The sequence below is a fragment of the Osmia lignaria genome, chromosome 2 (genome assembly GCF_051020975.1).
Source record: "Osmia lignaria lignaria isolate PbOS001 chromosome 2, iyOsmLign1, whole genome shotgun sequence".
NCBI lineage: Eukaryota > Metazoa > Arthropoda > Insecta > Hymenoptera > Megachilidae > Osmia > Osmia lignaria.
This window is the reverse complement of record NC_135033.1, coordinates 8,698,356-8,720,874: the sequence shown is the minus strand read 5'-3', so window position 1 is coordinate 8,720,874 and position 22,519 is coordinate 8,698,356. Positions and strand designations below refer to the sequence as shown.

At 39.3% G+C, this 22,519-nt stretch overlaps 4 protein-coding genes across 11 annotated transcripts in view; 1 reads left to right on the top strand and 3 right to left on the bottom strand.

The window, feature by feature from the left end:
* The window catches only part of Cda5 (Chitin deacetylase-like 5), a 32,472-nt gene extending 22,417 nt beyond the window's left edge, over nt 1-10,055 (bottom strand). For all 3 annotated transcript variants that reach the window (XM_034330165.2, XM_034330166.2, XM_034330164.2), the window contains exon 1: nt 9,531-10,055. In XM_034330165.2, the coding sequence (XP_034186056.1) occupies nt 9,531-9,582 (52 nt within the window). In that variant the 5' untranslated portion in view covers nt 9,583-10,055. The remainder of the gene's footprint in view (nt 1-9,530) is intronic.
* A 739-nt stretch (nt 10,056-10,794) lies between these two features.
* Nucleotides 10,795-17,785, bottom strand: ttv (exostosin glycosyltransferase 1 ttv). Of its 2 annotated transcripts, none has more exons than XM_034330177.2 (8): nt 17,486-17,785; nt 15,328-16,389; nt 15,043-15,244; nt 14,836-14,955; nt 14,530-14,760; nt 14,182-14,448; nt 13,850-14,100; nt 10,795-13,180 (listed from the first exon to the last, which is right to left on the bottom strand). In XM_034330177.2, the coding sequence occupies exons 2-8, from the start codon at nt 16,209-16,211 to the stop codon at nt 13,000-13,002; spliced, it is 2,136 nt and encodes a 711-aa protein (XP_034186068.1). In that variant the 5' UTR covers nt 16,212-16,389; nt 17,486-17,785; the 3' UTR covers nt 10,795-12,999. The 2 variants fall into 2 exon arrangements, with proteins under 2 accessions (XP_034186068.1, XP_034186067.1); XM_034330176.2 differs by lacking the exon at nt 17,486-17,785 and adding an exon at nt 16,546-17,437.
* A 413-nt stretch (nt 17,786-18,198) lies between these two features.
* On the bottom strand, nt 18,199-19,962 carry LOC117607031 (uncharacterized). Of its 2 annotated transcripts, none has more exons than XM_076691903.1 (3): nt 19,791-19,962; nt 18,765-18,872; nt 18,199-18,683 (listed from the first exon to the last, which is right to left on the bottom strand). In XM_076691903.1, exons 1-3 carry the CDS (start codon nt 19,817-19,819, stop codon nt 18,410-18,412), a joined length of 411 nt encoding a protein of 136 aa, XP_076548018.1. In that variant the 5' UTR covers nt 19,820-19,962; the 3' UTR covers nt 18,199-18,409. The 2 variants fall into 2 exon arrangements, with proteins under 2 accessions (XP_076548018.1, XP_034186088.2); XM_034330197.2 differs by lacking the exon at nt 19,791-19,962 and adding an exon at nt 18,954-19,525 and having other exon boundaries at nt 18,201-18,683.
* Nucleotides 19,963-20,125: 163 nt separating this feature from the next.
* Nucleotides 20,126-22,519, top strand: part of LOC117606850 (protein FAM76A) — a 40,692-nt gene continuing 38,298 nt past the window's right edge. For 2 of the 4 annotated variants that reach the window (XR_004582080.2, XM_034329812.2), the window contains exons 1-5: nt 20,126-20,927; nt 21,393-21,457; nt 21,534-21,747; nt 21,826-21,962; nt 22,276-22,519. Coding sequence is in view for 3 of the 4 variants with exons in the window: in XM_034329812.2 (XP_034185703.1) it covers nt 20,832-20,927; nt 21,393-21,457; nt 21,534-21,747; nt 21,826-21,962; nt 22,276-22,519 (756 nt within the window). In the remaining variant the exon portion in view is untranslated. Of the gene's footprint in view, nt 20,928-21,260; nt 21,316-21,392; nt 21,458-21,533; nt 21,748-21,825; nt 21,963-22,275 lie in introns of all 4 variants that reach the window. The other 2 variants (XM_034329813.2, XM_034329814.2) reach the window with 2 other exon arrangements.

Here is a 22,519-nt window from a genome sequence, read left to right as displayed (position 1 = left end):
ACGGCGCGCAGAAAGGAAATCAGACTTCGATCGAAGGTGGAGAAAATCGAAGGAGACCGCCAACGCGCGATTATCGGGATTGGGAAAACGAGTTAACAGTTTAACAGCCGGATACAGCAATTACGGGAACGTGTGTGCCGTGTTGTTTGATTAGAAACGAGAAATTATAGTATTCGAAAGAAGGGGTTGCAAGCGAAAATTGGGGAGTAATTTCCCTCGAGTAGTTAAGGTGTTAAAGCAATAAGAACACGATAAGTTCCACGATAAATCTATCCGATTTCTTCACCTTGATTTATTCGTATCATTACAAATAACCAACAATACTTTGATATCCTTTGACGTCATACGCGGTGCAACACTCGAATCTCGGTGTAATCAACGTCAACGCTTGATCATACTTTACAAGCTACCTTTATTGACCCAGTGGGAAAAGAACGTGGCGGGAAACGAGGCGAAGAGTTGAAGAAAACATCCGTCATCCCTGCCGTTGGCAGGATAGTGGTTCTCTCTCGGCTACCCACGACCATTGCGCAAATCTCTTACGAAAAAACACAAAGTAGTAACGTCGTTGAAAGACGTGGTTTTGTCGAGAGAGATCTTATCGGGCTGTTAATCGGTGGTCGACAATGGAGCCGAGAGAGTAGAGGAGAGGGTAAGATAGGCGCGAAAGAAAAGTAAAGGAGGTAGGTTCCTTTCGTTCCTTTCTCGAACGGCCGCGATCGGTAACGTAAAACCTTGATCGATCCGTGGGACCGATTCTGTACACTCCCACGGAAATCGTACGGTAACCGTATACAGTATTAAGAAACACACGTGGCACGTAACCGGCGTGTTAACGCGCACGCAAGACCTTCCACTAATAGAAAGGCGAATTAATCCGGTGTTAATTGGGCTGGTTCGTTTAGATTTTATTGGACCTTAGGTATTTCACTTATATGACTTTCCGTTATCTCAAAAGTTTCCCTGTGAAAGGGAAAGAAACCTTCATCTTTTCCTAAGTAGTAGAGCAGTACCGAAACTCGAACTCGGCTGGTCTGAGTGGGTAGTCGACTATTCTACTTGCGCCGTCATCGCTAACTCCACGGTTCCCCTTATGGGGTCCGGACGTCCTAATCCAACAATACTGCATTATATATCTGGAGATGATCGGTTCATAAAGTAACACCCCTTAAAATGAAACTACCAAAAAGACACTGGTTGCGGTGAACAACCGGTGACAAAATGGAGAAACATTCCAACCCGTCACGAGACGAAGAATCCAGAAGATTTACGTTATTCTGGTATGCACAAACGTCTCCTTTCTTTCACACTATTTTCGTGGTGTGAAGGAAAAAAAGCAGTCGGTAGTCTGGCTTTCAAGGTCTACGTCTCTTGTCCTCTCCCTCGAGGGTCCTCGTAAACAGACAAAGGAGACGGGAAAGGGTAGCACCCGGATCGTTCACGTGCCGAGATTTCTACATTTGTTTAAGAATGTCCCTGTTGAACCCGGAGTTCGAGTCGTCCTTGTCGAGCTTTCCTTTGTCGTTCCCGCGTCTCTACTGTTCCGGCCTGATAACGAGAACGTACATCCTGTTACTTGTCATTGGTCGGTTAATCCATTCCCTGGACGTTCACTGGAATTTTGCATGCAGCGTCCTGGAGAACGGGCGTGGAATGGGTGCAGGACTTTCAAAAAACAGACCACCCGCCATTTCTGTGTCCATACCGATGACCTCGATAAATCGGACGCAAGAGAACAAGAATTGCTCGAGTATTTGACCTTCGTTTACGAAACTGCAGGACCGGTCTTGTTTCCGGGCACCATCGGGGCAACGAGCAATTTTTTGATTGAGCAACGAGTTTGATCTCTAAATACTTTCCAGACGAATCAGCCTTGTCCTTGCTTGGGCCGATTTCGTCGAGAAATTTAATTTTTTGCCTCTGATAGAGCTGCACCCATAGCACCCAATGCTGATTTTTAGGAAAAAGAAAGAGAAACGACCTCCGTGTTTGACATGCGTTCCAAAATTGCACGAATCCGAAGAGGTATGTTGGAAATCCTTTGGAATTCACATAAGTGTCGCGACGAGACCGCAGTTAAACATTATTTATAGCGGCGCCAACCGAGCGATTAGAACGAGCTGATCGGTGTAAAAATCTTCGGGCTAACGACCGCCTATCGTTATTTTCAGCCATGACGTGAACAACGAGCCGCCGCGATCGAGACGATCTTTCATTTCCGCGAACAACGATGAAAAAAAGATGGCAGAAGAAGGAAAAGGTATACATGGTTGTATAGAAGATTCAAACGCAATCGTCTCGGTTGAATATCTCGGCTGGGAATCTTGTTGAATCCTTTTTCACGAATTCCTTAATTAATTAGTCCACGCGATGATCACACGGTGTCTTCTACGCTGCGATGAAAGCAATCCCACAACCATCTACAGCGAACCGAGTGCATTCTGTTTTCTACGAGATCAGAAATTTTACAGAATCATCCTTCTTAACGCGTCAACCGCCACGGTGAAAATGGCCATGCATAGGAAATGCGACGGAAAATCACTTTTTTAACCATTAGTTTATTTGAAAGAGACCACCGTGTAATTCCCGCCGTTTCTCGTCGTTATTATCGTAACGAATTACGCGGCCAGCCGTGTGACCCATTGTTCTCGTTACGTTAACGCGTTATCCCGTTTCACGCGGACGAGTTGCGCCAGTTTATTACCGGAGAATGCCAGAACCACGTGTACTCCAGTACAGGAATATATTCAAAACCCGGTACGATTTCGTGAAGAAATCGACGTTGCGGAAGAAGGAAGGTTCGCGCAATCCGGGCGTGCGACAGGCTATTAATTTTCATGAGTAGTTTGGCCAGGGTAATCACGGGAATGTCACGAACCACAGGTAAATTGCACAAGGACATCGTCGAGGAAATTCTCTCTTACGAATCCGTTTCGATTTCGTCGTTCGGCTACTCGGTGAAAATAAAAGCCGAAGTAGAAGGTGAAACCTCGTTTTCTCGTCTCTTTTTCGAGGGCACGAGACAACCGAGTACGAACATCCTTAACACCAGTTCGACTATGTTTACCGCTTGCCAAAGGCTAGAAAATCGAGGATCGCGATGACGATCGTCCACGTAGGCGGCTCTCAACGGGAATCGGGTGACCGTGAAAGCGGTGGAATTCATTACGTATGCGGAATTTAATTGCGCTCGATGGAAGAAGACGAGCCGGCAAAATGCGATTGAGCCAATCACCGATTTTGTAACTTTCAGCAACCTGTCTCAATAAACCATAGGATTAAGTTGAACAACAAGGAAACTTCTAAGACGAAAATTACAAAATCGTTCGTTAATAACGAAGAGAGGTCGAAAGGAGTAGCCCCGCTTTATCAAGATTTCTCTATTGCAACAGGCTTCACGTTAAATATCTTGACCGACTAACAAAAGAATCTTTATCGATCAAAGGAATCATCAATTAATTTTCTTTGAATAATTTTCAGTTTAAAAAAAAATTAACCAGCATCGACAATGAGCTTCTTAGAAGGAGAATAGTAAAGCTCGAGAGCAGGGCGTATATGCGAGCCGTTCACAGCTGAAAGGTTAAACAACACCGGTCTGAAAAACAATGGCAAATAACGGTGTATGAAATCGCGCGTCAATATCTCGCAAGACTAATGGAGCAGGCGAGTTGCGCCATTCTGCTTGATTTCGAGATAACGCGTAAGACACTATGATACGAAGGAACAGGATCTCATTTACGACGTAGGTAGACAATCGTCCGGCGTTCAATCATATCGGACATGCTTCGACATCCTTGACAACCGTGCGTGCACGCGTGCAGGCGTTTCTTCGTCGCGTGAAAAATGCTTGTATGACCCCTGACACCGCGACCACCCTGAAAAGCGTTTAACCCTCTCGCGACCATACTCGTCACACTTGAGAATTACGTTCACCTTCTCCTTGGAATCGAATCCGTGACTGATCGCGAGAAGCCATGCGAGCGAAAGTTTCATGCTTATTCCTCGGGATTGGGAACGAAATTTCCAGCGAGAATATTTTTAATCGCAAACGAACACGTGGCTTCGCGACGCCGAAGGCTGACACCTTATTTGGTGACAAAGAGACTTGCACGTTTGACATTTGATTATTGACAATAATGAACAGGATATCTTTCAGCGACGATGTAACGATAAAGAAACCGAGTGGTAACGTGTAGTTACCCATGGGGTCTCCGGTGATCCGAGAAAATAAGAAACAGTGAAATTTCAATCGTCTAAACACGATGTCGATTTTAATAAGAAACGAGAGGGATGATGACTACTTGGCTTGTCGGATAATTTAAAGCCAAGTTCAGTACTGAACTGGAAGGTAGAACTGGCCATTCTGGATGTCATAACTTATAATGGTCCCGGTTATTTATGGATCCAAATAAGGATTCACGTTTATCGATCGATCGCTCGGAGCTGTTGAGAATGATACCCGGTTCGGTACGCGTTATTACAGCTCTCGACTAACCGTTTTCTTCGCGCATTGTTCTCAACGTTTTACGATGCAAGCATTACCGCACTGCTCGTAACAGTTAACAGGGTGCATTAATACCATCTGTTTAAGAATCTTGGAAAAATCATCGAAGAAAGATCGAACTTGATAAACGAGGCATCTATTAATCCGAGCGATTCTAATTACGCTACACAAATTAGGTAAAAAGTAAAAGTAGAAGAACCACTAATCTCTAGGGTATTCCAAGATGTCCTAAAATAAATTTTCTAAATATAGAAACGATCAACCAACCCTATACATTCCTACAATACCAAAAAGACACAATTAAATTCCTCCCCCATATATCAATTTCTCCATACATACTTGCAACGTCCATCAGGTGGAAAGGACTACGGGATAAAATAAAAGGAAAACGCCATGAAAAATAAGAATGTTAATGCTTGCTATACCGGTCACGATATTCTCGATTCGTCGACGAGTTCGATTTTATTTTCTCACCGGGCGAATAGTTACTGTCCCATGGACGACTATGGAACCAGTCGGAGGTCCAAGGATAATGGACACCGGAGTCGAGGAACTGATATCGGTGCATTGGCCACGGTAAATCCTGCGGGTAATTGGCGAGTGAGCAGCGAACGAGGAGAAGACCCACAGCGCGGACATCGATGGATAACCCGGCGAGAAGAAGGTAATAGGCAACAAGGCTCGCTGGTTCACGGCGTATAACCTATGTACGCCGCGGTAAATTCTCCAGGTAATTGCGAACAAGAGAGCCGGAGAAGAGTGTGGGTGCTGATGGAATCCCGAGGGAAGGATAATGGCCGTTTCCTACGCGACACAAAGCGAAGAGAAGCTTGCCGCCGTTCTACACCGGACAGACCCGTTCTACGCGGATGCTAACAAACGGAATTACATGGCTACGGTGTATCGCGATATCGGATATCCACTTGGATCCTAACCAGACATCGTCCTCGAAATTTTACTCTACCTAGGGAATCACTTTGAGAAAAGAAACCGCGACAGTGACAAGACGCGTCGCTTGAAAATTTTCATGCCTGTTCAGATACCCTCTTTATTCCTTTCTCTTGCAAACTGTTATTAAAAGGGTTAACATTGGATATCAAATTCTTGCGATTGTTGCAAAACAGAAGTGCAACGCGGGTGCATTCGGAATCGAAGAGAAGGGATAATAGCCAAGAAACGTGTCCAACCACGGCGTGTATCGCGTTTGCCCGCTCAAGCTGCATATCGAGGTTTTAATACGCCGCCCGAACATAATTTAACCATCGGACTGTCCACGGATAAAATATCGTTGGCTGAGTTACACGAATGCTTGTAATCCGGCCTTTTACGGAACGGAATGAATTAATGTCGCGAATACACCTATGAGAAGCCGGTTGAAAGGAATACTCTGTTAGCAGGATGATTGTTTCTTTCGGTAACTGATTGTCACTATACGTAGATATACAGGGAGTTGGAAATTTTTCTCTTAACCAACTCGTTCCTTGTACTATGCTTCTAAGTAGATACCAAGAATCAGTCCGGAAGGTCGGCGACGCACGGAATTATACTTTACGGGTGAAAATATCCGGACGACTTTGATCGCGTTGAAACGAAACGAAACGAAAGCAACTTTTATTCCCGATAATTGGAACGATTAACGAGCAGATTTCTCTTTTACCCGAAATACCGTCACTCGAAAGTGATACGAATTTTTTTGTAACACTACACGTTTATTAATATCCTATTTTTCTTTACCTTTCAACATCCCTTCGGTGTAAAAGATGAAAAGGGTGTATTCGCGAATGGAATAAGTAATTTTACAGCGCAATTTCGAAGAAAGAAACGCTCAGCAGCTTTTCTCATCCCGAAGGTTAATGGAAAATCCAGAGAATCATGAGGTAATTCATACTTGTTCCTTTTTCAAGAATGTTAGCAACTCGGAGCCGCACCCTGAGCCACCCAAACGTAATCTCGGTAATATTTCTACTCGAGTCCTTGAGGTTCAGATCGGGGGCGGATAAATTACGGGGCGTAAACTGCATCCTGACAGTAAATTACTCGATAGTGGTAGACGATACCCGGGGAACGTGGCGCCTACGCGAAACCGCATCTACTCGCACGATCCTAGCCATTTTTGATTCGCTGGATCTGTTCAGTTTGAATTTCTCCTAGCTTTATGACACTGCTTTTCAAGAGCTCGTTTCATTTGCTTTTCCCAGGGAACGAAAGGAATATCGCAGATAAAAGGATTTTAGTGTCCTGGGGTTTCTATCAGAGGAAAATTGTATTGATACTAAGATCGAACATAGCCAATTAAAATAATGAACGTACGAGGAAACGAAATAAAAGACAAGGGAAAACAGATTGACGAAAGAGAATACAATAAATGTCGGTTGTGTCGGGAGAAATCCATTTCAATTTGTTCGCAATTTACATGGTAAGAGAACGAGAGGAAGGAGCGAATAAATTTGAATACTCGCAGCACAGGCACGTGGCCAGAGTCAGCTGTTTTCATGGATAACATCTCCGTCACCCCATGTAGCGGTGTATTTATAATAAGAAAAAAAAATATCATCATCGAAGGTCGGATTCCAAGGATCTGTGCATTGTATTAACGCACTATCCTTGATCTATCTTAAAGATATAAGAGAACGTTTGTTTACCGCACAAATTCCTGTGCGACATTTCGAAAATGAAATTGAACGAAACGAATTGACGGTGAATAAATGAAAAATTGAAACAAAGGGGAATGTTAACAGCATTGTAGTACGTTTAAGTAACACGGTTGATAGGCTGTTCGGCGTGGAAACGATCCTTTTGCGAAATCGCTCGTGCTCTCGGTTGAAGGGGCGCCCACTGTGGAACAGAATCAGAAATCTATTCCCATCGGTTAAAGTAGGAACGCGCACGTTGTAACGTACATCCGCCTTGGGCTCTTTGCCGCCTGTGAACTTTGATAGCCGACACGATATTAAATTACAACTGTTGGGAAATCCACGGTTTTGCAGAAATTACAAGGAGTGACGTTCGATTCTCGCGATTCGTCGAACTTTTCTGAGAAACCGCTGAGGAAACACCTAGACAGTTTTACCGTCTTACGTATTTCATTCAATCATCTTGCGGCAATAAGTATTTATTAATTTACACTAGTAATGACCCGAACCTTGTGTTTTAATACTATTTACCACCTATCCTTTTATCTTAGAATCTCGAGAGCTATGATTTTCACGATTACGTTTAAAATAATCACCTCTAATGTTAAAGGGTTCATTTCGAAACGGAGCTGATGCACGATTCGAATGGTACATTAGATAGTTATTACACTTATTTATTGCACCGCTCGTACAAAATACGAGATACGTGTTTAAAAATTAATTATACGATCGATTTGAAGTTTCACAACAGGTTCGTTACGGATGACTTATTCGATTCACGTTCCTCGAGTTCTCGTTTTCTATCTACTGTTATCTATCGTTGCCCATAGTTTCCGAAGATTTTTCAACGACGTTCCGTTACTCGATTGCAGTCGGTTTCTGTTGATTGTCCGTTTGGACGATCGACGGAAGAGAAACTGTTGCAATCGAGCAACACGGTAGGTGGGTTTCGCATGCGAAACGACCGCTTTGCGAAATCCTGCCACGGTGGCCGCAGACCTCAGCTGAGGCGCCTCGGTGATTCAACGAAAATTAAGAGTCGTGAAATTAGATTGAGCCTATTTAATGCCAGCCAGCTACGAAATACCAGAAATGTCTAAATCGAAACTCCATCGAGTAATTTGTACTGCTGTTTGCTGAAACACCGTTCGCAAAAAGGAAAAACACAATTTACCCCCTGAGGAATATTCGAAGATTTCTCAGAAATTTACGCCTCGTTGAATCAATTTGCTTTCAATTTAATTGTATAATGTGGAAATCAAACGCGTAAAAACTGTCTACTAAAAATTCGGTTATGCGATTTGCCAACTGACATTCCTTCTTCAGTGAGAAGCATTTCAGAACGCGTGGCCATATTTGGCCGTAGATTAGTGGGAGAGGAAAAAGAGGTTCTAACGCGCCCTTGGGGTACACCCTCGGGGACCAAAAGCACTTTTGCTTGATTTCCGCGTGTACCAGTTATCCAACGAGCCGAACATTACGTAAACTGACATTTTCGCGGCTACCTCGAACCAGCAAATGACTCTACCCGATTACGAGTCCACTGACAAAAACTATTTTTTTTTTCTTTCTTTTCCTTCTGAAAGGTCCCTTACATAATTCTCAGAAAATAATAAACATTCTTTCGTAAGATTTACGAATCAATGTGATCACGATTACAATAGAAAATAATGATACCCCTATAATCAAGTATAATTTCTTTTTTTCGAATGAAATACCTGAAATGTTACGATAGTTTGTAAAGAAAGAATTGCATTGAAAAAAAAAAAAAAGAAATCCGTTTCCAAACGGATCAAGGTTCTATATCGCGCGAAATCTCTAAAGGAATTCGCCGGTTACAATATCCTTTTCACTCGGCATTTCTTTTTTTGTCAAGGTTCACACAGAATCAAGTGAAATATCACTTGTTCGTTATGTAACAGAAACCTATTTGAATACGAGTTCGTGTTGGTCGCCGTTCACCGGCTACGGATCGATTTTCCTTATCGACCTTCGGGCGCGAATTTAAAGACACGGTTCGCGAATCTCAACACATTCGGTAAACGCGTCGATTTTCTTTACAATTGATACAAGGAAACAAAAAGCAGCAAGAATGCGATATTAACTTGCACGATCACGCAACGAAACGAAAAAGATCTTATAGTTAAAAAAAAAAGAATACTTTGCATTGCGGCAAACTCGTTACATCATCGTGCAATGGTAAAAGGAAAGCGAAAGCAGGAATTAACCCTCGCATAGCGAATTTTGCCCTAATACCTATCCTATATAAAATAACATTGTTATAGATCAAAGTGACATTGTATTCGTTTACTATGTAAGTCAGCAAGTATTCGTCTTGCAAGGGTTGAAAAGCTTAAAAAAAAAAAAAAAACAGAAAACTGAAGATCACTCACCCACTCTGGACATGACCGCCAGCAGGAGCAACACGCTGCTCACGATGATCATCTTCGTCACCGTTGGTTGCTCAAACTTCCCGATTCAATGATTCAATTAAAGGCTGAAGCTGGATGCACACGCGTGAAAAAAGCTCGGGTCTCGTTAACGAGGGAAATGCAAAGCCGGTGAAACGAGTGGCGGCTCGAGCCGCGACCGATTTCCTTTTTCGTATCTTTCCCGTTTCTTTTAACTCGACTCGGCGACGAATCGACACTGGACGTACGCTCGCTCTCTGGCTGGCCGCTTCTTCTTCGTTCTCGTTCTTGGCGAATTTTTGAAGGAAAATCCAACGAACGAGGGTGGAAGGATTGTGAAGGATCGAACGAGAGGCCAGGAAGGAGCTGCAGCTTCGATGTGGCGCCGTTCAAAGCCGCGAGAGCTCCATCGACGTCGCAAAACATATGCTACGGTCACGAAGAGAGAAAGGTGACTGGGTAGACGCAAGGCGTGCTCAATACCTCCTGTCTTCTTGGCATAGTCACCTTTCTAGCAAACCAGCAACAAAGAAGGGAGTGTTGGCGTTGTAGTATCTCAGCATGGCCCACCACCATACTTCGTAATCCTGGTGGTGGTGGTTCTGCTGGTGCTGTTGCTTCTTGTTAATGGTGGTGGATACGTCGAGGAGATCGGCTGCTACCTTCCATACGACAAAATCCGCCTTCCTTCCATCCGATTTTTTTACGTTTCTCATATCGCTAACCCTGAAACCATTCTCGGCTTACGTGACCAGTACGTGTCCAGAGAAAAGTTTGACTTTGCTTCTTCTCCCCTCCTGTTCAATCGAACGACCAAGGGTAGGCACATAAAATACGTTGAAATATGTCCTACCTTTCTTCTAGCTCAGGAATTTCGACTTGGATGGTGGATTTCCTACAAAGGTACAGGATGTTTTATTTTAAAATGATTTGTAAGGATGTTGGGTCGAAAGTAACAAAAAATAATTGCTATTTTTAATTACGAATAACAAATATTTAGTATTGCTTGATTCTAACATCATTTTCATTCATAATTTCAAGTAATAAGAATATTATGTTTGTATAAAAACTTTATTTTTCGCGGCCATATAAAATCACCAATATTTATTCGGATACACGTTATCTTGACGCAATAAGATTACATCGACGATTACCTTCGAATTAATTACTGAAAACCATCGATTACCTAAAGTAAAGACCAAGTGTCTACGTTAATTTGTTAAATATTCGTTTTTTTAGAATAAAAAAATTTAAAAAAAAAAAAATACAGACCATCAGCGTTTGATTACCGTAACAAACGCAAGAGTATCCCACAAAAACTTTGTTCGTAATAAAAGCGATTATCATTTTGCACAGTCCCGTGTACGTTAATTAAATTTAAGAGTGGAGCATACAGTAAAGAAGAATCTAATTACAATCTCCTTTACTAATTACAACACATCGATAACAAAGCGTTATTCTTTAATTGTGCATTAAAACAAGACAACGAAAGAGAGCATTCATTGAAAAGAATGATTCTTCGTTACTGTCGCTCCAACGATTATTCAAAACTATCGATACCATAAAAAATGTAATATTTCTGATGAACATATATTAACGCGTAACTTTGATCGCTACAAAGAAATGCCATTGGTGGAATTACACAGTCCATTCGTATCTTTTCATATTTTTTTTCCTTCGTTAAATCCTGTCTCCAATAATTACGAATATATCACATGATAATTATGAACGTATCACATATACATATACATACATATATGTACATTTTCTTATTATCCTGTAAACATAAACACGGTATTCCAGTTCACCTACTTACGCGAATCATTTTCCCGTTTCACCATCCGGCGTATCAATGTAAACGAACGTAAACGACTAGACGTACTTGCGATTATATTGCTCGCAAGCAATTTCTTACTTCCTTTCAAAGGTTCTCCTGAGAGCAATCCTGGCTGTACAGGTATAAACAATTATCATTTCGCGCGTGTACACAATGTAGTCGATACGTAAAATCCTTGAAATATACTTTCTAGGTACGTTGATTACAAGTTATGAATAATCTGTGCTCCGAACACATAAACTACGAATGGTACAGCGATACGTATTAAAAAACGAATGAAATCCCTCTTGTAAATTGAACAGAGGCGAACACCGTTTCATGTCGCGTGTATAATTGCGCGCAACGATACCTTTTCTCGGTAGGAGAAACAGTGAAAATTAATTTACTCTACTACTGTTTTTTGCCACTGTACTTTACCAACGACCAGCTTTAATACTACTAAAGCTTTAGTAGCGCTGATTTACATCAGTACGTTATTAGAGCAAGTGGTAGAGTACATTAGCGGTAATGTATTTGAAAGGCGGGGAAAAGCTGGTAGCAGAATTACTCTAGGGTGCTATTCCACTCTACTCTACCGACTAGCTTTAGTACTTTACTGGAGCAGAGTGGCCTACCAATGGTAAATTAGATCTATAGAAGAAAATTTCCACCCCAAGTGAAGAGTAAGAATCGGTCAAACAAGAATAGTGAGTCTTCCCCTATGTTTACTGAGAGAAGGCATCGTTGGATGCAACTGTAAACGTGGTCGTACGCAGAAACTTACGAGAAATATAGTCATGCCTTACGCTAACGAATTGAAATTTTTTAATTATTTACGAAGGTAGAAAAGTCGAGATGTAAAAATAAGGAAATCATTTCCAAAAGCTTTCAAATAGTCCACGATCGTAAGCTGCATTAAATAGATTCATCCCTGAGGCTACTACTGTCGAGGCGCCATCCGGATACAGCTAAGTCTTGCTTGTACAAAATACCATTTGCACGATCATTGTTTTCAACGTTAGAGAAGAAAAAAAGTAAGCGTTTGATAAATTTGGTTTAGAGCGATCAATTGACTATGGATTAGAATAATTTTCGCAGCTTCGAAAGGCCGGTTTATAAAGATTTGCCAAATATTTTTCTTTGTTCTCAATTTTTCTTCTTCTTTTTTTTTTAATTTTTACGTTTTATTAATAACTATGAAACGATTCGTATGTACATCAATTGAATACGACAATTACGCAATTGATTGCGTGCCATGGCCCGATCTGAATTCGAACAATGTTACAAGGTATATATATATATCTGATACTTTGTACAAAATTCATTATGCGAATACACAAAAGCGCAGAGTAACGCCATTCCTCGAGAATGAAAGACCTTCTTAATTTGCTGCCTCGACAGCCACTAGGGTACGTGACACCCTGTGGCTCGTTACCTACTTACGCAACGATGTAAGTGTTCCCCTATATATACGTTTTCGAATAGCCTCTAGCGCGCATGCGTAAGCGCGCCAATCGCAATAGCAATTCCCGCCACTATTTTATCGAAATATTCGAGGCTATACATATGCATATATACGATGCCCATTTCGAGGGTAGATAACTGCTGTGTAATTGATAAAGATCCTGTATAATCCTAATTACTAACTAATTCAATTTGTCTATACTTCTTGCGCAAATTGCTTACAGAGTCTTTGAACAAAACAGGGTCAAGCCTCATATTTGATCGTAACAACGGCATGTACCCGAAAACGGCTACGAACGTGTTCATACACGTTTGCCGTTGTATAAAGTGATCTGGATCGTTCCATGGAGATCTGAAAATGACGCGTATCAAACAGAGAAAGGAAAACTAATCGAAAACACCCCTCATGAATATAGTGATCCGCTACGCAGGTATTGTATCCTATATGTTCGCGATTTTGAAGGAATAAAGATAACAAAATTTGTTAAATCGCAAAAAATTGATATTCAGAAACTTACCAAGTCGAGCAGACAGTAATCGCATTTTGAAATGTCGTTGTAACAGCTCTTAGCAAGTCAAGGATGAAGCGCTTTAAATAAACCACATTGTTGATCAAATTTACAACACACTAAACAATTTAATTGTTATTAATATCCACAAGAAATAAAACGAACACGAAAACTACAATTTCCGACGACGCCGCTACTATGTAATGGCGGAAAATATGGCGCTGCTAAACAGCCAATCAGAATGCGATTATCGTAAAAGAGTCTATAACATCGATAATCGAATCGATTACGAAACGACTTTTCATGGAATAATCGAAATTTTAACGCAATTTAGTTCGGAAGATTAGAAGAGTGGTGTAAAGTGTGGTCAACGCAGTGAAATATTGGATAATGTGAGAAATAAATGGATTATTCAACCAAATACGGGAAACTGGAGATCAACAACATCGTTCAAATCAACAACAAGGACATTTACCTGCGTAGCCGTCGTAACAATGGTAAGCGATACATACCTGATTCCAGCCACTGTAGTATCTTTATATAGTTTCCGTTGAGTAACTTTAATAGGTGGTCTTCGCGTAATATGGCTGACTAAAAAATTCATAAGTATGTCCTCGCAGTTTTGCGACTGTTCGACAGTCTTGTGCAGCGTCGAACTCAGTAATTCGGTATACAATGTATTATAATAACGATGATAAAAGGCGGCACCAGTTAGAATTATACTATAATCATTTGTCCATTTGCTTGTGTAACCCCACGACCGCTTTAAATCATAAATCGAAACGTATGTAAGAGATGATATCGTAAACGTTAGGTAGCACGAGGAATATCAGACCCTACTTACTTTGGAATCGTCCCAATAGTGCGATCTAGCCGGATAACCAACAATTCGATCCGGAAACGATCGCCAAACGGTAAAGGCGAAATCTATTTCGTCTGTATTGAGTGTAGCATCCTCGTCTAGAGATAATATGGCACTAGTTTTGATTAAAGGGTGTGGGTAAAAACGTTGGGATATTCCATCAACTGTAACAACATGTATTGATGCTTTGATCCCTTGCCATCGCGGCCTCCTTGGTAACGGAATGTCCGAGTTCCACATTAGAATAATCTGAAATTCATCAAGGTTATCAACCGCTCGTAATTGTCAGAAATATAAAAGAAGCAGAAATAGTTGAAGCGATAAGCTTACCTTATCTAGGTATTTACTTTTCGCGATACTCTTAAGCAAACGATAGAGAACAGCAGTGGATCCCAACTGCGAATAGATGATGGCAGTGAAGGTATTACCTGGATTACTTTTTGAAAATGGAAGTTCTTGCTGGCTATCAGCAAACTGCGGTAATATTGCTAAAGCTCCAGGGTTAATATTCCAGACAAGTTTTTCCCTTGTACCTTCCCACGGTAAACGTTCGCGGATATTCTGAAAGTTTAGTTCAAACATAGGAAATCGAAAATTCGTATTGATAGAAAAGCTTCACTGCTTTTATGAAATTACCTCGAATACTGTAAATACAATTTTTTCTATCGACGAAAAGTATCGTTCCCAAAGGAATTGCGTTTGTTGCCGTAGTTTAAGGATTTGTACATTAGACACAGACCGTACTATATCCGGAATCTAAATAGATAAAATTTGATAACATTCCAGCCAACATTCCAGTTGGTGTATCTTTTTTATCGTGAACTATGTTTTCGATGTACTTACTTGAAGCAACAGTCTTTCATCTGAAAATATAACCGCTTGTGTCCAATCAATACGTTCATGAAAAGGAAGTGCCCAGCCATTGCTTAGAATAACTGGAATACATCCAGCCCTTAAAGCTTCTAAAAATCGAAAACTACCAAGTCTTCTTCCTCTTGGTACAAGACAAAATGTAGCATTCATCAATAAAATTTCATAATCATACCTGAAATGATAAATATTAGATTAGTGTTTGTCTTTTAATCAGAGACATTCTTCTCTAAGGGTATATTTCATCTTGTTACTAACATATCATACTCCTGATTATCTTGTTGACAATGTTCGTCTTGTAACTCTCTCCATGCTTTGCCGTGACGGCAAGTCGTGACAAACACCAAGTCTTTGCCATTGTGTAAATGATAGAGAGCATTTCTTGTCTCGGAACCTATTCCATGGACGTATCTTTTACCCTTGAATGCTGCTACATATTTTTTATTGTTAGGAAAATTATTTTCTAATGCTTGACCCGGTTCTCCACCACGTTCTGGATGTTGTTTTCCAAACAATGGTATAGATACATCAAAGTTTGGTCTGTGCCTGAAGATAGACATGCTAGCTTTAGCAAGCATGGCATACCCTATGTCAAAGGCTAACGATTCCTCTGCATAATCAGGCCATGTTCCAGAATATAAATTAAATATCAAATGATTTCTGCCATTATTCCAATATTGTAAACGCATTAACTTTGCAGGAAGATTGTGAACAAATTCTGTTGATAATGGATCTCTGTCCAATGTATCAAGAGCTAATACAAATATACATGCTCTAGCTGGATCTGATGTATAATATCTTGATTCAGTAATAACATTTAATATTTTTTGGTATAGCGGGCTTATCACATCCTCAACTGGATATACATAAACTGTAAAACCATGCTTGCACCTAGTAAAGTCAAAACAAGTCTCCATACGGCATTGTCTTGTACGTTGAGAGACAAGCAAATTTCCATTTGACGTCCTTAAATCCTTGTCATAGAATTCTTCATTTAGACTTAAATATGAAGGCAATCGCTCATAAGGCAACTGAGATCTGCCTGCCCACTTTTCACTTTTTAATCGGTATCCACCAAAATAACAATAACCAAGAAACGCGCAGGTTACAAATAGCAATAAATAGCGCTTCTTGGCTTGCATTTTTAATGCAATCAAGTTATAATCAAATATACATTAATCTTAGACATTATTCTTCACATGTAGAATCCATGCATTTAATCATAAATGCATTGTAACAAATCTCTTATCGGTACAATTTTGTTAAATATACAAATTAAAAATTACTCCAAAATGGAACTGGTTTCATTCCTAAAGATTACTGAAACATAATAAAGAGAAGCAATTGTTGAGATCAATTTGTAACAAAAACAGTTTATAGACTAGCTCTGAATTATTTTTGAAATAATATTTATATCATTTCTTTATATAAAGAATATCAATACAGTTGAAACAAATCAAGTACACATTTAGTTACCTTCGAATTTGCAAGATTCAATATTGGTTATTAACAGGAACGTTTCAAGAGGTTTGATTATTATAAAATACATGGCAAAATACATGCTACTTCCACTGAAACTTCAGATTTATGTTTATATTTATATATTACATCCAAATTTACAAAATGTCGAATCTAAATGACAGATTGTAAACGTCGATGGACGCTTGCAAAGAGTTAACCTATAAGTAAATTATTACGGACGTTGCACAGGAGAGCGACAACGTCAAACATATCGAAGCTATAGTTCGATGATGCACGGATAAACAATAATTCATGCTTATTTACGACTATCTTTTAATATATTTTTTTTCTAGTCGAAACTGCACATACAACTTTTTGTTAGGTTAGTTCTGACGTACGTCCAATTCGTAGAACTCGCCGGTGTTATTACGCCCATTCGCATTTTCGGTCGGCGTCACCACACACGCGTGACATCGATCGGAAAACGCCTCCAAGTGCAAAATCATTGCACGCAGCGCATTAAATAATTGGTTTAAAAAGCAATGCGAGTTATGCAATGACGTTGGAACGATTAGACTGGCGAATCGCTTATTGGTTACTTCATACCGACCTCTCCAAGACGGTATGATTGTGTGCGAAGCTACTATGAACTATACTTCTACAAATCTAAACAAAACTACCGATCAAGGTTATCCCGCTACCTAGTGGGTAACCGATAAAGCTTTTCAGCCGTTTTACCCGCTTCGATTAAATTTATTAAAAGCACATTGTTTTTTTTTTTATTGCAAATCAATACTCTTTAAAGCGAACGTTTAGCTTACTACAAAGCTTATATGTCATCAGTCAGAGGAAGCTTTATAATATTGACTCAAGATTTTGGTCAAATTAAAAAATCTTATTTTTGTTAATGTGATCATTTTAAAAAGAAGTATATTTTCGATATCGAAACACTTACTTGAAATTCCAATTTTTAAATGTATTACATTTATTGTAATTAGAAGATCCAATGAACAGTACTGAATTGCTAGTTAACTTTCACTGACAGTTTTTCAAGACTTACGTAATTATGTATAAGACTTGCATGACAACGATAAATTTCTCAGCTCGATAAATATTTATAAACTTATTCTTTTGTTGTATAAATACGATTTCGTAATAAATAATTAATTTCTTTCGTATCGTAGCATTTGTTAATATACTTGACTCGAGGAGAATATCTTTCGTACTAAATCACTCGTTCAAGTGATTTAACAAACTGTATTATCCTGCTCTCAAGTCAAGTATTTTCTTGTTTTTTTACAGGACTGAAGAGTTCACCTTGATCGTTGACTTTTGAGATCGTTTCTTTATGCGCGCATATCATTACTGCAACGTTTTCTGCGAATAGATACTTTTCAATATAGAATTTGCATATATTCATAACGGATACAGTGTAATCTCTTGGTAGCGCAAATGTGTATGCTTTTTACAACACGATTATTTATAGTACGTATGTCACGTTTTTCTGATTACATAAAACGATTCAGATGTTTATTAATATTTTATGTCGTTTTATCATCGGTCTTGATTACCTTCGTTAATGCACAAGTAGCATCATTAAAAGGTAAAACTTACAGGAAGAAATGTTAGAGGTTTAGGGGATGGCCAGGGACAAATTAGCGAATAGAGAAGCTTTTTATTTATGTATGGGTTCTATAAAACTGCATGGCAAACATATCTGAACAGAACTAACTAACTAAATAAAACAGCAACGCGCTTCGCACGTCCTCGTGCAAGGTTTTTATTGAATACATTAGATATTATGCAATTAATAAAATTTAATATATATATACATATACCATATATATATATATGCGGAAAACTTATTTTAATAAAACAATTAACTTCGTGTTTTGTTTTCAAGTACAATATGACCTAGAACTTGGCTACTTCTTCGTTTTCTTTCTCTTATTAAACTCTTTTTTTGCTCAGGTTTTGGTTTTATTTCTGTTTCACCATCATATATTTTAAGTGGTCCTGTCTTTTTTGGTCTATGTCTAGTTCTAGTATCAGGATTAAATCTTAATCTACGTCCTCTCACAATTGGTCGATCTATCCGTTTCAATATATAGTCTGCTGCTTTCCAAACATCTTCCATTTTAACCATTGCAGACCTAAACAGAACATAAGGTTTTATGCACCTTAAAATGTTAGTAACAACATGGCTAAATGTCACATTGCAATATGATAAATACCTGCACTTTTCTGAATGTGGTTTCAAGATCTTCACAGACTCACATCCTTGAATAGCTGCTTTTAGTTCCTGGGATTTTGTTTCAAGTGCAATATTTGAAACAAAAAGGCTGTTGAAAAAATTTCACTTTTAATATAATTGTTTTAAGTCAGTGTTTCAGTATAAGAATGTAAGTTGACAAAATCCTTACGTTCTCGTTACTCTTGTTTCATCTTTTACTTTAGGTATAACGATTTTTTTCCTTTTCAACTTTCTGTTTTTCTCAAATTTAGTAATTGCAGGAGCAACCACAATCGGTTTTCCATTTATTTGAGTGTTTCGTGCCATTTTTAAATTTTTCATTTTACTTTCAGTGTCAGGAAATATTACGTAGCAATATCTGGTAGATTGTCGAGGAAGGTTAACTTTAAAGTCACCGGTAAATAATTTTGCAACATCTTCTTCCTCGCGAATTACATGCGGTAAACGAACGTACAAAGCTCTTTCTTTTTCTTCTCGTCGTTTCTTTAAAAATTTCATTTTTCAATTTCTTGTTTCAACTTTCAAACAGACACGTTAATATCCACGGTTATACCAGTTTAGGTTATATTTATACTTGATGTCACGAGAGTCCATAACTGCGAAAAGACCAGTTTTCGTTCTTTTCTGCGCATTGTCGCTCTGATTGGCGATACTTCCAGCGGAAGTGGAAAGCGATTGGCGGATCGCTTTCCCCCACCATCGCTGCGTTCCCCTACCATCTTTCAACCTGCGCACTTAGTTATGGACTCTCGTGACATCAAGTATATATTTCAACATGTGATGCGAGCGTCGAAAACTTTACCGACAGTCCCTCGAGAAATCCCTAGACGCGAGTTTTCAAATTACGTCCTCATTTCTATACAGAATGTAAAAAAATTTGAGGGACGTGTTCAGAAAGTTCTAAAGAATATTTGTCTGGTTCTTATATTATCCAAATCGTCAAAAACTTATAAAATATTGAAATTGCTGTCTGTCAACGGACAAGAAAATGGCGGATCGGACTCACCTGTATTGATTTATTCGTAATATAAACATTTCTGTGAATCGTATGTCCAAATAGGGACCAGACTGATATTCTTTGGGTCGGATAGAATAAAACGAGCACCCAAGGGATGATGTACAAGTCTCCAGGTAGAAGTAATTTGAAAACTACGATTTCGTTGATTGTTTACTCGCGAAAGACATCAACAAGGTAAAACAGACCAGAAATTTAGTTTCTCGTTCATTCTGTAGGGCGCAGTTTGTTCGTTTGATTAATAAACAATTGTAAAATTAATATAAGATACGTGTACTTATGCACGTGCGTGGATGAGATTATCGAATTCCTTGAAGGAATGACAAAGACAGTATACGATTCATCATTTCCAAGTAGCAAAGGTCAAAAAAGACAAATCGTATACCAGAAGCTCATGAAGCATTGTATAGGTTAAACCTAGGTAATACGAGTGGACCATATTAAAAAGTCCTTACAAGTAAAAAGGATCCATTTTTTATTCATATTCATATAAACGATTGGACAAGTGGTTGATAGACTAAAATGAGATAGCATTAACTAGTAGCTTTCTTCCACCACTCCAACATGCTAGCGCTAGTATGCTCGACCAGTTTAACCACGTTGAAAGCAACTTAACCAATTGTCATTCGAATCTTTCGCTTAGAAAAATAATGATTGGTTTATAGCATATTTTGTAAGGGGGTGCATAATAAAGCGACATCTAGGCGGTATTGCGAACTGGTAAAAACGTAACGAGTCAGATGGCCGTCTGAAATCAACAACCGGTGTAGCGAACGGACAAAGTGACGCGGTTATGTACGCAAAACAATCGCGTCAGACGCGTGAAACATCGTAAAAAAGAAACATGTAAGGATTTGTTATCATAAGTGTCGTCGCGTTGAATTTTACGTTTCTTTTTGTTCGACAAGACCGTCGGGGGAAATAGTGAAAGTGAAACTTGGCCCGACCGTGGTTGCTTTCACAAATTGGTTTTATCGTCAGTGACGTACGGTTTTGGAACCCCGAGGCCAAACACGAATCCGCTGTTCGAGGATGAGCGCGAACAATGTGCAAGCACTTTTCGCGTGTTCCAGATGCTTTTCGAGGCATCCTTTCGAGGAACTATCCCCGGGACAACAATTGTGCAAGGTATCGTCACGGGATTTAGTGTCTTTACCGAATTTCTACGCGCGACAACCAATATTTCGTACGAGCGTCACTTTCCGTGTTTGCGAGATAGGATGCTAATAATAGAACTTTTAATTCAAACGTGCGTTTCTAATATGATCAACGCTGTTTTATCGTGTTAAAAAACCTGTAGAAATTGTTCAATTGAAATTTCATATGATATTACGATATATTAATTTGTATTTAATATAAAACATAATTATTGCTCCAGTCAATTACTTTTAGCTGAATAAATTGTAATTAATTTCAAGAGAGACTTTTCTTTTAATGGTAATAAATACTTTTTTCTTACAGTATTGTGTTTTGTGCAAAAGCATGAATAATGTGTAAACATTATAACTGGTTAAATGTAAACATGTACACTATAAATTTCTATCATTGTATATGTTTTTAATAAACTTTTACTACATTATGTTGCTCATTTAGGAATGCAGAGGTGCATTTCCTGTAGTGAAATGTACATATTGTAGGTCAGAATTCCAACAAACAATGTAAGCATATAGATATTTCTGTATGTCTCGTATAAATTGCATCTGTCGTACAAAACAATCTTGTTGTATTTTACAGAAAAGGAAATACAAGCACCATATGTAAAAAATGTGAGCAAAATGTGAAAGCTTACGGTAAGCCGTCGGCCTGTGAATATTGCAATACCATAGCTGCATTCATCGGTAGCAAATGTCAGCGTTGTACGAATTCCGAAAAACGTTATGGGCCACCGGTAACTTGTGAACAATGCAAACAGAAGTGTGCCTTTGATAGACAAGATGAAGATAAAAAGGTAACAATGTATTTTTTATTTTATTTACAGTGACGTTTTAGAAGTATTTCTAGATACTACATTGTTATTTGATTAAAGGTTGACGGAAAATTATTATGTTGGCTGTGTACGCTTTCTTACAAAAGAGCATTGGCAAAAACAAAACAGTCGGACGCAGAGAGGAGGGCACATTTGAAACTGGCGCAACAACGAGCAGCGAAGCACAAAGAGCAAAAGTAATTATTCCAAATACATAATCTCACAAGGTAACTTTACGCTTAGTAGTTTTAATTGTGTTCATCACAGTTTCAGTAAATCTTCAAATATAAAACAACTCGGTAATGTTTTGTACGTAAGTACTGTAGCGAGCTATTGAGTTCACGCGGGACGGCACAGGGGGTCCTTCGTAGACACCGGCCGGTTCTGTAGTTATACACGAACCTAGTTAGTACATAGCTGTTTAGGCCCGCGATCTTTCCGAGTGAAATCTCCATAGCTTCCTACAGTATCTTACGCGAGTTTGTATTCAGTCTGTTTGTTTTGCTTCAGACTGAAAGGTCACAACAAGAGACCGCACAGAGTAGACGTTACGAAGTTGCCGCCTCAGTCTGAGAGCGGAGAATCGAACGGTCCTGCTCCCGTGAAAGCAGCTCGTATGGTCGGTGTACACGATCCACACGATCCTAATAGTTCGGATCATGTAGTCGCAGTTACGCAATTGAAAGAAAAGATAGCTCATCTTCAAAAACAAATCACGATTAAGGATGGGCAATTACTTGCCAAAGATAGGCAG

Excerpts from the sequence above, each read along its gene's own strand:
- ttv (XM_034330177.2), bottom strand. The coding sequence starts at position 16,211 with ATGCAAGCCAAGAAGCGCTATTTATTGCTATTTGTAACCTGCGCGTTT. Across the intron at positions 14,101-14,181 it reads ACTATTGGGACGATTCCAAA|CGGTCGTGGGGTTACACAAG; the intron begins GTAAGTAGGGTC and ends TATGATTTAAAG. Across the intron at positions 13,181-13,849 it reads ACTACAGTGGCTGGAATCAG|ATCTCCATGGAACGATCCAG; the intron begins GTATGTATCGCT and ends CGTCATTTTCAG.
- LOC117607031 (XM_034330197.2), bottom strand. The coding sequence starts at position 19,282 with ATGAAATTTTTAAAGAAACGACGAGAAGAAAAAGAAAGAGCTTTGTAC. Across the intron at positions 18,873-18,953 it reads GAAACAAGAGTAACGAGAAC|CCTTTTTGTTTCAAATATTG; the intron begins GTAAGGATTTTG and ends TTTTTTCAACAG. Across the intron at positions 18,684-18,764 it reads CCACATTCAGAAAAGTGCAG|GTCTGCAATGGTTAAAATGG; the intron begins GTATTTATCATA and ends TGTTCTGTTTAG.